This window comes from Dasypus novemcinctus, chromosome 11 (assembly GCF_030445035.2).
Source record: "Dasypus novemcinctus isolate mDasNov1 chromosome 11, mDasNov1.1.hap2, whole genome shotgun sequence".
NCBI classification, from domain to species: domain Eukaryota; kingdom Metazoa; phylum Chordata; class Mammalia; order Cingulata; family Dasypodidae; genus Dasypus; species Dasypus novemcinctus.
In genome coordinates, this window is record NC_080683.1 from 45025229 (window position 1) to 45039263 (window position 14035).

Consider the following 14035-nt stretch of genomic DNA (forward strand, 5'->3'; position numbering starts at 1 on the left):
TCAGCTAGTCCCGCTAGCCTTAGCTGCGTTTGCATTTCCGAGGAGGCGCTGTCAGTTGCATGGTTAACTTGTTTATTGTTCCCAGGACTCTCTGACCACCATAGTTCATGATTTGATTTGTTTTCATGTAAGCACATAAAATGTGGTGTCTTTTTAGAATATCATTTGTTAAGCAACTAGGCATGGAAAAAATAAATGTTACTGTTTCTTGTTAGCTATGAAACACATATCCACTAAACACATTTGCTGTTGGCATGCTGCAGTTTGGGACAGTGGACACTGCGGTAAGTGGAAAAGACGAGGCCTCCACGTCATCTCAGATAATCCTTGCCCATGAGAGCACTGCCGTCATGCCCTCCAAAGGCTGCAGTCAAGGCCCTGAGTGGCATGCCCTCAGGCCTATTGCACCATCATTTCTTCAGTTTCTGCGGAATTTGGGCCTCTCTTATCAATAACAGTGTTGCCTTCTAATGAATAACGCAAGTAGCTGATGAATAAGAAATAAATTCAAATGGGCACACAGAGTTTCTTAACTGTAACAACATTCCTATGGAAAAGAAAATAATTCCCATGCATGCGCAGAGTGTGGGGTCGGTCTCAGCAGCCTACGTAGGGAACCGAATATTTCACCAAACATCTATGATGTGCCAGGTACCTCCCATACACACTTCATTTGACTCCCACAAAAATCCCTTGGCTGTGTTACTATTTTCATCTCCCTGTGAGAGAGGAGAACTCCTAACCCAGAGCAGTAAAGTCACTGGCTGATAAGGCAGGGGTTCCAATCCAGGTCTCTCTGACTCCAAAGGACTGCGCTCTTCCCACCACATCGCACCACCTCTCTTGGTTAGGAAAGTACGGAGATGCACTTTGGATTTTGTTGTTGTTCTTACTGCTTCCTTTATCAGCCCACAACAATTCAATCTGAGCCGGCATCTGAAAGCTGAATGTCTGGACAAATATAATTTACCAGTAGCTGCCACAGCAAATCAATAACCTGTTTAATAGCAGGAAATTGTGTTAGTCAATGTAACATCTCATTCCGCTAATCAGTCATTGCATTCATTATATGTTGGGGCTGTTCTACCTTGCCTGTTTTCTGTCTCACAAGAATGAGTGTAAGCATAAAAGAAATGTAATGTCAAATGTTGTGTGCTTTATATTATGTATGCGGTGCTACCAACTGCTATGAGACTGCATGAAGTTATGGACATCATAATCTTGCCTGGAATATATAATGCATGCAGAATGTAGATATGTATGCAACCATCTCCCATTTTCCTGTAGAAATGTTTAGAAATTCCAAAGAGATATGCTCCCAAATAAGAATTTTCTTTTTAATCTCCAAAGTTAAAGATGAAACTAAAATCTCCAACTGCTTCTAAAGTGATTACCAAACCAGTTCTTAGTTATTTCCAGTGTAATTGTGTACAAACTGTTGTATTTTATCTCACCCCCTTCTGTGATGAGTCCAAGGAGTGTGTAAACCTGCAGAATGAGATTGATTTCAAATGAATGCACACTTAGAGATTAAATGAATCTCAAATTGTCAATAAGGGAAACTACATTGCTATGCTCCTACTGCTGAAAATATTTTATCTATTGAAATATATAACCATATACATCAAGTTATTTCATCAAATTATTTACCCAAGTGGAATGGAAGAATTTGCTTGAAATGGAATAATCATGCCTCTGTTCTCCACAGTCAGAAGCTAAGTTTTAAGGAACGAGTACGCATGGCTAGCCCAAGGGGCCAGAGTATTAAGAGCAGACAAGCCTCCGTAGGTGACCGGAGGTCCCCGAGCACCGACATCACAGCTGAGGGCAGCCCCACCAAAGTGCAGAAGAGCTGGAGCTTCAATGACCGGACCCGCTTCCGGCCCTCGTTGCGCCTCAAAAGTTCTCAGCCAAAACCAGTGATAGACGGTAAGCCCAGTTTTTCCATAACTGTTTCTAATGTGATAGGCTAGAGTGAGAGACTTTCGGAAGTTATTAATTCTCCGGGATACCACGTGAAGATAGAAGGAAACAACCCCAGGGAAAGAATTAATTAGTTTGTTTTATTGGAAATGTATGCATTGCCTGGGGCAAATGCACAGAACATACGTTTACCGTTGGAAGCAACTTTGGGCAGCTAAATCTCCATTTCAAAGAAGCCAAACAAAAATTTGTTTATTCTTCACTTGTATCTACAGCACATTCTTTATTTCTCAGGTGAGGTCCACACCAACGTCACTGTGACCGTCGTGACCTATGGGTTGTGTCTGACCAGCAAAGACAGCCAGGTTCTCTGCGAATCTTGAAAACACAATAAGCCTAGTCACAGCCCCGTGATGATCAGCAATGAGGGTGCTTTAACCCTTTCTAGTATGCCTCATCTACCACCTGATAAGACACCTCTGCTTATCTTCCTTAGAAAGATTCCTGTTGAAAGAAAGTTCTTCTAAGTCTTCCAATGAGTGAAATTCAGGTTCTTCTCCCAAGAGGAATTAACCTCTTCTATTTATCATATTACATTGCAATAGTTCACTTGCCAACTCGTATTATTGAGTGTCACATAACTTTCATGTTTATAAATTACAGCATCTTATTTTTCATTTAAGATTAGCCTGGCTTTCCTTTTAAGTATGCTCCCTGGGATCTCTTATACTGGGCAAAAAACCAGAATCAAATAGCATCTTCTATTAGTGCATAAAAATTGCAAAGGCTATCAGTCCTTCTGTTCTCATTCCCCAGCATAATCTGTACTTTCCCAGGCCCTGAAAGCCCGAGGGATAAAATTAACAAGCATGGGTCATAATCACAGTGATCTCAGGCTCCCTGCAGGGAAATCCCAGGACGCTGCTCACAGGTCCCTCCCAGCTCTTCCAGGGATCTTCAGTGTTATCTCTCCAATTAGCAAGGAACCAAGAGCCCCCTCTTCACATGTCTTCACTCTCCACAAGTCCAGTGATGCGCTCACATAGACTCTATGTGTAACCTGATGTGGCCCATCTTTGGGGAGTTTACTGCTTCCATTTCAGCCTCACGGCAGGCAGATCTCTCATCCCTTCCCCTCCACCTGCCACCTGGCTAAGGTGGGAGGCACCTCCTCCGAGAGCCTGGACACACCCCCACCAAGCCACTCGCAGTGTCCTGAGTCCCTGGCTGCACAGCTCTTCAGTGCACTCCGGTTTCCACACTCTCCTCCCCAGGAATTTGGCTGAAAGCCCACGAGCAGCTGAATCAAGAGCTACCAGCCTGGGGCTTTATGTTTCACTCAAAATAGACTCTCTGAATGCAAATGGGCACATTCTTTTTGGAGGGCAATTTGGCACTATATATCCAAAGACTTTAAATATGCCTGTCATTGGATACATCCCACCCACAAATTACATTTCTAGGAATTTATCCTAAGGAAATAACCAAGGACTTAAATGCAAGAAAATTAATCCAAGTATTGTTTACAGTAGTGAAAAATAGTGACTAACTTGAATTTACAATAGAGGTTTGGAAACCTGTATAATAAACAGAGATTTGACTAAACAAATCAGGGTGTATCATTATAATGAAATATATTAAAACATTAGAAATGATGCTGTAAATTGAAAATTATTGACATGGAAAGATGATCACAAAAAATAAGTACTCTATTTGTGTTTTAAATATATATATATATGTAAATTTCGTATATCTGTAAGAAAGGGTCTGGAAAGATTTACAACAATGTATTAACTGTCAGTTCCAACTAGTGGAATAGGTAGATTCTCTTTCCTCATTTTGTTCATTTGTATTTCCTAATAATTCTACAATGAACATATAATAAGAAAGTAAAGGACAGTTTTCTATCAAAATATTAACTGTTGTGTGACTGCTAAGGGGTGTGGAGTTTTTCTTTTTCAAGTAATGAAATTGGTCTAAAGTTTTTATGGTGATAAATGCACAATACTGTGATTATACTAAAAGCCATTGATTGTACACTTTGAACAGTTTATGTTATATTATTCAGCCAAAGGGTGCTGATGCAAAATACCAGAAATCTGTTGGCTTTTATAAAGGGTATTTATTTGGGGTAGATACTTACAGTCACTAGGCCATAATGCATACGTTATTTCCCTCACCAAAGTCTGTTACCACATGTTGGAGTAAAATGGCTGCCGGTTCCTGCAAGGGTTCAGCCTTCCTCTTCCTCCTAAGGCTCTGTGGTCCCAGCTTCTTCCAATCTCAGCTGTAGGCTGGCATAAGGTTCGTCACTCTTCCTGGGGCTCATCTCTTTCCAGGCTCAACTGCTCTGCTCTCTCTACAAGGCCAGCGGTAAACTACCAAGTGATTGGCTTGACTACTCTATCCCTGGGGCTCCAGCATCAAAAACGAAGCTCTCTCCTTTGCCATGTTGTTTTCTGTGTGTCTGCCCACCAAGGGGCAGGGACTCAACATCCTACTGGCATGGCTGAATCAAAGCCCTAATCTTAATTTAATCAAGTAAAAGTGAAACCTCTGAATCTAATACAGTCAAAGGTTATCAAGGCCAGAGAAACAGACCAGTTTATAAACATAATCATATCTCTTTTGAAATTCATAAATAATATCAAACTGCCACATATGGTTTATGAATATACCTCAATAAAACTGCTTTGAAAAGAAACAAAATATTTTTAAAAAATTAATCCTTCTTTTCACACATTTCCCCACCCCTTACTTTAAGGGTCATTGCCATAACTTGTGCTTGCCAGACGTCTCTCCTTAAGCTGATTTCCTCCCAATCTCTGCAAGGAGAACCTAGAAGTGCTGGATCCAACCTTCTTTGAGTGTAGATGTTGACTCCGTAATGAAGTTTAACTGCTTCTGCTACAAATAGAGCTGCTCACTCATATCACAGCATTACAGGGCAGCCTGGGGTGTGGGTCCTTATCTTCCATCCTGGCCCTGGGTTCGCACACTACTAGAAGGGCATACATTACATACAATGTGTCCATACACTTCTAAAGTGGGATTCAAGAAGTATTCGACTCCATGTTCCAGGATCCTTAGAGTTGGCTGAGCATTTCTAAACATAAAATTCATAGGTTCTGAATTCAGAATATGGAAAGTGAATTTTATTTCTACTGTTTGCCAGAGGGAAAGAGTTTTTCAAAGACTTGCTAGAGTTGGCACTATGCATCACAGTATTTTTGGTATCTGCGAAGATATGGGAAGAGTCAGATGGATAGAAACAGAAGTCATATTCTCTACCGAATCACAAACTGGAAACCTCTCCTGTCATTCATTTTCTGCATCATTTCATATAACTGTGATCTGTTTGGTTAGAAGGGAATTGCTTTCCCTGGATGATGCCTGTCTCAATTGATTCCGAGTTCCCCAAATGAGGGAGGCCTCATTGCTGTTCCATTTAAGACTTAAGTAGCTTTGCTGCCTGCCCACCCTCCAGAGCTCTTGGTTCCTGACTCCTCACTGTATGCAATAGTCCAGAGTCCTTACCTCTGATTTGACATGATGTTAGGTCTTGGGGAAATTGAAGTTCTATTTTTACAGGGAAAAAAAAACCTGAAGTAGCTATAAAATAAATGTAGGCTTCTGTTATACACTTTTACTTGTAATGCCTCTCCAGGTCTTAAGATATTTCTTTTTTATTGTTTTTTTCCTTTTTTAAATCAATTTTATTGATACATAGTCATAAAGCATACAATCCATCCAATATGGACAATCAGTGGTATTTGGTATAATTACATAGTTGTGCATTCATCACCTCAATCATTTTTACAGCATTTTCATTACAACACTAATAATAATAATAAACAAAGAAAAAAACTCTGCCCCTTAATAATAACCTCTCAATCTCTCTATCCTTCCCCTGCCATACATACCTTATATTTGTTTCCATCTCTCTAATTTATTTGTATTTATATTTTATATAGATGGAATAAAACAATATGTAGTACCTTTCGTCTAGTTTCTTTCACTTAGAATATTTCCTTTTTTTTACCATTAATGGAAGGTTAATATATTACTATATGCTACTACTATAGTTTACTTTGGTTGTATTTTTGCCTGATATCAACATCTAGAAACATTAGCATACATTTGTTCAGTTTCAAAGAAAAACAGTCTTATAAATGCAATGTTTATTACTCAGACTTTATATTTCACATGAGGTTTTGCTGCTCCACAGTCCCATTTTACATCTTTTATCTTTCTTCTAGTAATATACATGACCTTAGACTTTCCCTTTCAACCACTGTCATTCATGCGTATATATTAGCATTACTAGGTAACACCTTATGATTTCTATGCATTTCCAAAGATTTACAAACAACCTTTTAACTAATTCTGCACAGATCAATACTCAGCTTTCCATTCTCCAAACTCACTTGATTTTCTGGTTACCTATATTCTAGTTATTAACTCCATGACTTTACACAGTATATTTAGTTCAAAATAGCACAATCATTCAGTGTTTGTACTTATGTGTCTGGCATGCTTCACTCAATGTAATATCCTCCACGTTCATCCATTTTGTCATATGTATGCTTCATAACTTCATTTCTTCTTCCAGATATATAATATTCCATCATATGTATACACCACAATTTGTTTATACATTCACTGGGTGATGGACACCTGGATTTTGCAGTTGTGAATAATGCCACTATAAATATCAGTGTGCAGATATCTGTCCGTGTCACTGCTCTCAGTTCTTCTGGGTTTATACCTTGCAGTGGTATTGCGAGGTAATATGGCAAGTCTATATTCAACTTCTTTAGGAACTACCAAACTCCACAGTGGCTGTACCATTCTACATTCCCACTAACAGTGAAAGTGTTCCTATCTCTCCACATCCTCTCCAACACTTGTAGTTTTCTGACTTTTTAATAGTGGCCATTCTAATAGGTGTGAAATATCTCATTTAGCTTTAATTTACATTTCCCTAATCACTAGTGATGTTTAACATTTTTTCTTTTTTTTTCCTCCATTTGTATTTCTTCTTTGGACAAATGTCTATTCAAGTCTTTTGCCTCATTTTTAATTGAGTCATTTGTTCTTTTATTGTTGAGTTGCAGAATCTTTCTCAATATCATGGATATTAAACCCTTATTGGATATGTAATTTCCAAATATTTCTTCCATTGAATTGGCTGCCTTTCACCCCTTGACAAGGTCCTTCAAAGTGCAAAAGTGTTTAATTTTGAGGAGATTGCAATTATCTCTTTTTCTTTTGTTGCTCGTGCTTTGGGTGTAAAGTCCAAGAAACCACCATCTACCACAAGATCTTGAAGAGATTTCATACATTTTCTTCTGGGAGTATTGTGGTCCTGGCTTTTATATTTAGGTCTATGATCCATTTTGTTTTTGTTTCTCTTTGATCTGTTTTGAATCACTTCTTGTAAAGGGCGTGATATAGGATCCTCTTTCATTCCATTCTTTAAGATACAGATATCCAGTTCTTGCAGCACCATTTCTTTTTTCTTTTTTTTTTTTAAAGATTAATTTCTCTCCCCTCCTCCCCTCCCCCCAGTTGTCTGCTCTCTGTGTCCTTTCGCTGTGTGTTCTTCTGTGACTGCTTCTATCCTTATCAGCGGCACCTGGGATTCTGTGTTTATTTTTGTTGTGTCAGCTCTCCCTGTGTGCGGCGCCATTCTTGGGCAGGCTGCATTTTCTTTTGTGCTGGGCTGCTCTCCTTATGGGGCGCATTCCTTGAGCGTGGAGCTCCCCTAGTGTGGGACACCCCTGCGTGGCACGGCACTCCTTGCACCCATCAGCACTGCGCATGGGCCAGCTCCACATGGGTCAAGGAGGCCCAGGGTTTGAACCGCGGACCTCCCATCTGGTAGGCAGACGCCCTAACCATGGGCCAAGTCCACTTCCCAAGCACCATTTCTTGAAGAGACTGTTTTGTCCCAGTAACACAGACTTGGTAGGTTTGTCAAAAAGCAGTTAGCCATAGAAGTGAACGTCTATTTCTGGACTCTCAATTCTATACCACTGATAAATGTGTCTATCTTTATGCCAATACCATGCTATTTTGACCACTGTAGCTTTGTAATATGTTTCAGGTTCAGGCAGTAAGAGTCTTCCCACATCACTCTTCTTTTTCAGAATGCTTTTGTCTCTTTGACTGCCCTTCCCTTTCCAAATAGATTTGGTAGTTGCCTTTTCTGTTTCTGAAAGTAGGCTGTTAAAATTTTGATTGGTATTGCATTGAGTCTAGAAATGAGTTTGGGTAGGAGTGACATATTCACGATATTTAAGTCTTTGAATCCATGAGCATGGAATGTCTTTCCATTCGTTTACTTCTAAATTTTTTATTTCTTTTAGCAGCATGTTGTAGTTTTCTGAATGCAGGTCCTATACATCTTTGTTTAAATTGATACCTAGTTAGTTGAGTCTTTTTGTTGTTATTGTAAGTGGAATTTTTTACTGATTTCCTGTTAGATTGTTCAATACTAGTATACAGAAACATTACATATACTGTGTATCCTGCCACTATCCTGAACTTGTTTATTAGCTCAACTATCTTGGTCATAGACATTTCAGAATTTTCTTAATATAGAACCATTTCATCCACAAATAGTGAGCGTTTTACTTCCTCTTTTCCTATTTGAATGCATTTATGTTTTTCTCTTGTCAAATTGCTCTACCTAGAACTTCTAGTACAATGTTGAATAACAGTGGTGACAGTGGGCATACTTGTCTTGTTCCCAATCATAGAGTGAAAGTTTTCAATCTTTCCTCACTGAATAAAATGTTGGCTGTTGGTTTTTCATATATGCCTTTTATCATATTGATGAACTTTCTTAATATTCCTGTCATTTGAAGTGTTTTTATCAAGAATAGATGCTGGATTTTGTCAAGGTCCTTTTCTGCATTGATCAAGATGATCAGGTGGTTTTTGTCCTTCATTTTGTTAATGTGGTGTTTTATGTTAATTGATTTTCTTCCTATGAATTACCTCTGCATACAAGGAATAAATCTCACTTGGTCATGGTGTATAATTCTTTTGATATGCTGTTGGATTGTATTTGCAAGTATTTCATTGAGAATTTTTACATCTACGTTCTTTAGAGAGATTGGTCTGTAATTTCTTTTCTTGTAGTGTCTTTTTCTGACCTTGGTACTAGGTAGGGTGATGTTGGCTTCATAAAATGTGTTGAGTAATTTTTTGGAAGAATTTAAACAGGATTGGTGATAATTCTTCTCAAAATGCTTAGTAGACTTCCCATGTGAAGCCATCTCTTCCTGGACTTTTCTTTGTTGGAAGATTTTTGATGATTAATTCAAACTCTTTATGTGATAGGTTTGTTAAAATCCCATATTTCTTGTAAAGTCAATGTAGGTAGGTTCTGCATAGATATTTATGTCTCTTATTTATTCCTGGTGGATTGCCTTCTACATCTTTATAACTTTTTTGCATTTAAAGTCTATTTTATGAGAAAAAGAATAATAAAAATAAAGTAAAATAAATAAATAAATAAATAAATAAGGTCTATTTTGGGCAATACTAATATAGCTGTCCCTGCTTTTTTTTGGTTACTGTTTGCATGGACTATCTTTTTCCACCTTTTCACTTTCGGCAGGTTTGTATCCCTGGATCTAAGGTGAGGCTCTTGTAGGCAGCATATGGCTGGCTCATGTTCTTTGTCCATTTTGTCAGCCTGTATCTTTTTTTTAACTTATTTTATTTACTAATTTAATTCTCCCCACCCCCTTATTGTTTGCACTTACTGTGTGCTGTGCCTTTAGGAGGCAGTGGGAACTGAACCTGGGAGTTCTGATGTGGGAGAGAGGTGCCTAATCACTTGAACCACCTGTTCCCTGCTTTGCTGTATCTCTCATTATGTTTTTTTTCTTCTTGTGTCTCTTGTTGCATCATATTGTTGCATCAGCTTGCCATGCCTGCCCATCACATCAGCTCACTGTCTTACTTGTTTTCTTTAGGAGGCACCAGAAACGTCTGGCCCCTGCTTAGTTAGGACTCTCATTGTTTTTCTTATGTCTCTTGTTGCATCATCTTATTGTGTCAGCTTGCTGCACCTGCCCATCATGCCAGCTTGCTGTCTTCTTTAGGAGGTACCAGGAACTGAACCACAGACCTCCCATGTGGTAAGCAGGACCTCAGTCCTGGGAAGCCATATGAGCTTCCCTGTATCATTTGACTGGGTAGTATAATCCCATTTCATTCAATGATATTATCGTGAATGCATTATTTTCACTATTTTAGTCTTTGGCTTTCACATGTCATATCTTATTTTTGTCTGCCTTTTTACTCTTTTCATTATCCTTTCTAATCATTTTCCCTTCTACACTCTCCTCCAAGCCTCTCTCTCCATTTTGTGTTTTGTGGGGGGGGGGGGTTGTAGAACTCTCTTTAGAGCTTCCTACAAAGATGGATTCTTTTTTACAAATTCTCTTCGTTTCTACTTATTTGTGAATATTTTAAACTCAGTTTTATATTTGAAAGACAATTTTGCTGGATAAAGAATTCTCACCTGGCAGTTTTTCTCTTTCAGTATCCTAATTGTATCATACCACTGTCTTCTCACCTCCATGGTTTCTGATGAGAAGTCTGCACTAAGTTTTACTGGGCATCCCTCATATGTGATGGTTTGCGTCTCCCTTGCTGCTTTCAGAATTTTCTCTTTATCTTTGGCATTTGACATTCTGAGTAGTATGTGTCTTGAAGTAGGTCCATTCAGATTTATTCTGCTTGGAGTATACTGTGCTTCCTGGTCATGTAAGTTCATTTCTTTCATGAGAATTGGGACATTTTCAGCCATTATTTTCTCAAATACTCTTTCTGCCCCTTTTCCCTTCTCTTCTCCTTCTGGAACAGCCATGACATGTATGTTCTTGCACTTCATGTTATCATTCAACTCCCTAAGCCTCTGCTCAGTCCTTCCATTCTTCTCTTTCTATATTCTTCTCTCTTCAATTTCAGCTGTTCTGTATTATGTATCACTTATTCTTTCTTCCATCATTTCAAGTCTGCTGTTGTATGCCTTTAATGTGTTTTTTATCTCACCTATCATGTCTTTCATTCCAATGAGCTCTATTATTTTTCTACTTGGTTTTTTTAATTCTTCTTTGTGCTCACTCTGTGTGTTCTTGATATCCTTTATATCTTTAGCCATATTGTCTTTCAATTCATTAATTTGATTTTGGCAATTGTGTGCATCTCAGTAATTAGTTGTCCTAAATCCTGTGTCTCTTTTGGGCTTTGATATATTCCTTTTCTTGGGCCATATCTTCCTTTTCTTAGTATGGCTTATAGTTGTTTACTGATGTCTAGGCATCTGATTATGATGGTGAGTTTACTCTGATACTCAATTTCTGTCTTTTGCACTTGGATTTAGTGGCAGGGGGTTGTGTGTTTTGGCTGTTCTTTGATTTTTGGTTCAGTCTGTTCCAGTTCCTTGGGATTGTCCCTGTTCAGTTGCTCAAATCTGGGCCAAGGACCCAATAGTGTGTCACAGACCCACTTCAAAAGGCCTTGGGGGGGGGGAGGCTGTAAAGCCCTGAAAAAGCCTCTATTACTTATTTACCTTTATTTCTTTCCATGCACTTTCTTGGCCTTCCAGTAGATGGAGATGTTCGGCAGACCTCTCAGCCCAAACCCTGGTGGGAATATCTTTGCTGTAACACTGACTGCAGTAATGCCATAGAGGTTCCCGCCTCAGAGCTAATCGGGACTTGCAATTCAAACTTTCCCAAAAGCTGTTTCCAACCTTTACCTACAGCCCACTCAATTTTTCCAGATAGGAAAATAATTCCACTCCTCTCTGCATCCTCAGCAAGCAGTCCTGTGCAGTAGGAAGTGCATTTGAGAGGATCAGATCACTTTATTCCTATGCTAGCTTCCAACACAAACAATGGCATGGCCCTACCTGCTGTAGAATGGCTCATGAGCCACAGAAGACAAACTTTGTTGGCCAAAAGCTGAATTGGTCTTGGGCTGGTCCCTGTCTCTCTCCTTTCTTAGGGAGGTGGACTCTTGAGGGCCCTTCTGTCATAGCCACTAGCCAGAGGCTGGAGGGCTCAATGCTATCTGCTTCAAAGGTGGGGGGTGGGCACCAGCAGCTGTAAGTGCAACTTTACCTCAGGGTTTTCCCATCAAGATTCCTTTTGACCCTTTCTTATCTGAGTGGTGCCCAACTTTCCCCTTGTGTTCTAAGCCCTAGAAAAAAATTTTTCCAGGCCATTTCTTCCTGTCCTCTAGCTATTTTTCTGGGAGAGATGTAAGTCCTTTGTCTCTTTATTCCTCCTTATTCCCAGAAGTCCCTCTTAAGTATTTCTAAAAACTACTTTACCCATAGAAAATAACATGTAACGCTATAGCCAACTCCCAATTATTCCAGATCTATTTTCTGGGTTCACTTCTGGGGCTCCTTTCTTCTCCTTCTGTGTGTCATTTACATATTTTAGGCATTTCATTGCCCATTAGCACGCTTAGGAGAGTAGATGAATAATAGAAAGAAAACTGGAAATTCAGATCAGTCTTTTAGTTACTAATTAAAAATCACATTTGGAAAATAATGGAACTGTTACCAGAAGAATTTGTATTAGAAAAACAGAAGAAATTTAAGGTTAATTTGTAAATTCAAATAATTCCTGCCAAATCTGATCCCCTTTACTAAAGATAGCATCGTTTTTATAATTTAATGACTTTTACATAAGTTTATTAAATATCCTATAATGTGTTTTTGCTATAATTTCTAATGAAATTAACATATTACAGTTAAAGAGGCCATAATCGTCTCCTGTTAGAGAACACACTCATGTGTACCAGTAAGTGAAAAGTAACAGGCGGATGCCAAAGCAAGAAATTTTCAAATGAGAGAGGAAAGAAAATACACTGTGAGAGACAGGTATGGTAATGTCATAGCAAATTTATTTTGGCTGATAAGATACAGATAGTGTTTACAGTTTATAAACCCTATATTAAGAAACAGAAATGGTCCCTTCACCAGTTAAGTAGTATTTAAGCCTCTTCTCATAATTTTAGAAATTAGGTAGGATAAAAATGATATTTTATCTCAAGAATTTAAGACTAATAATAACTGACATTTGTTGAGTGCTTCTCTGCGGCAGGCATCATTCTAAATGCTGTACCTCTGTTAGCGCACTTAATCCTCCCAGACCCCCTCTGAAGTAGGTACATTATTATCCCCACCTTATCGATGAGAAAACTGAGACTCAAAGCCAAGTAGCTTGCCCAAGGTCTAAGAGATGTAAGTAAGGGAGCCACCCTGCACACCCTGGCAGTCAAATTTCAGAGTTCACCTCCAGGGCACACTCTAAGATGTGTTCCTGGATGTTGTATCAACTTCCTTTTAAGCATCTTTCATTCCTTCTTCTCCCCCTGCATCTGCTTTTCCATCCTCAATCTGTCAGATTCCCCTTCCCATGCAAACCACTTGACCTGGCCACTGTACCATCACAGCTTTCTCCCTGCCTCAGCTGCCAAACCTTTCCATTACATTATCTCCAAAGGCTTCCAGAGCCAAGACATTAAGCAAATTAGGGAAATGGTCTTTAGGCGACCCTCCTCTGTTTTGATCAGGTAGCTGGGAAGAGACTCAGGATGGTGGCAGTGCTGGTTTGTGTCTGTTTTTTACCCAGGAAGGGAAGCAAGTGGTGGAGACGGTTGGGCCTATTTCAAGATGCGAAAAAGTAGTGTCGGGAGGTGGAAAACTGTCAACTACAGACAAGCAAATGGAAGGTGGTAGATGGCAAGTAAGAGGAATACCAGGCAGCCAAAATCCACAAGAAAAAAACTAGGGTGGAGCTGGGGGAGCTGCCAAGTTCCCAGGGATTAGTTTGCTTTCCAGGAGGGCTACACTTCCTGTACCCTACTGCTCTTAGGATAGCCTTTCAGAACCTCACTCAGAGCACAGTAACGTTACCAGATGAGCAAGAAGGAGCTCAAGTTAGCTTCCCCCTGAGGTGCTTAAAATATATAGATATGTCTCTCACAGGTGTCACTGTGCATGTTTTAGAATGTTTAACATTGTTTCTGCTTAGAGGGAAGGACTCGCACCTGATGAGAAATCCCCAGGTCT

At 39.3% G+C, this 14035-nt stretch overlaps 1 protein-coding gene across 4 annotated transcripts in view; it reads left to right on the forward strand.

The window, feature by feature from the left end:
* The window catches only part of KCNQ5 (potassium voltage-gated channel subfamily Q member 5), a 655428-nt gene that overhangs the window by 574554 nt on the left and 66839 nt on the right, over positions 1-14035 (forward strand). For all 4 annotated transcript variants that reach the window (XM_004475978.5, XM_071218551.1, XM_004475979.5 and 1 more), the window contains one exon: positions 1709-1929. In XM_004475978.5, coding sequence (XP_004476035.1) covers positions 1709-1929 — 221 coding nt within the window. The remainder of the gene's footprint in view (positions 1-1708; positions 1930-14035) is intronic.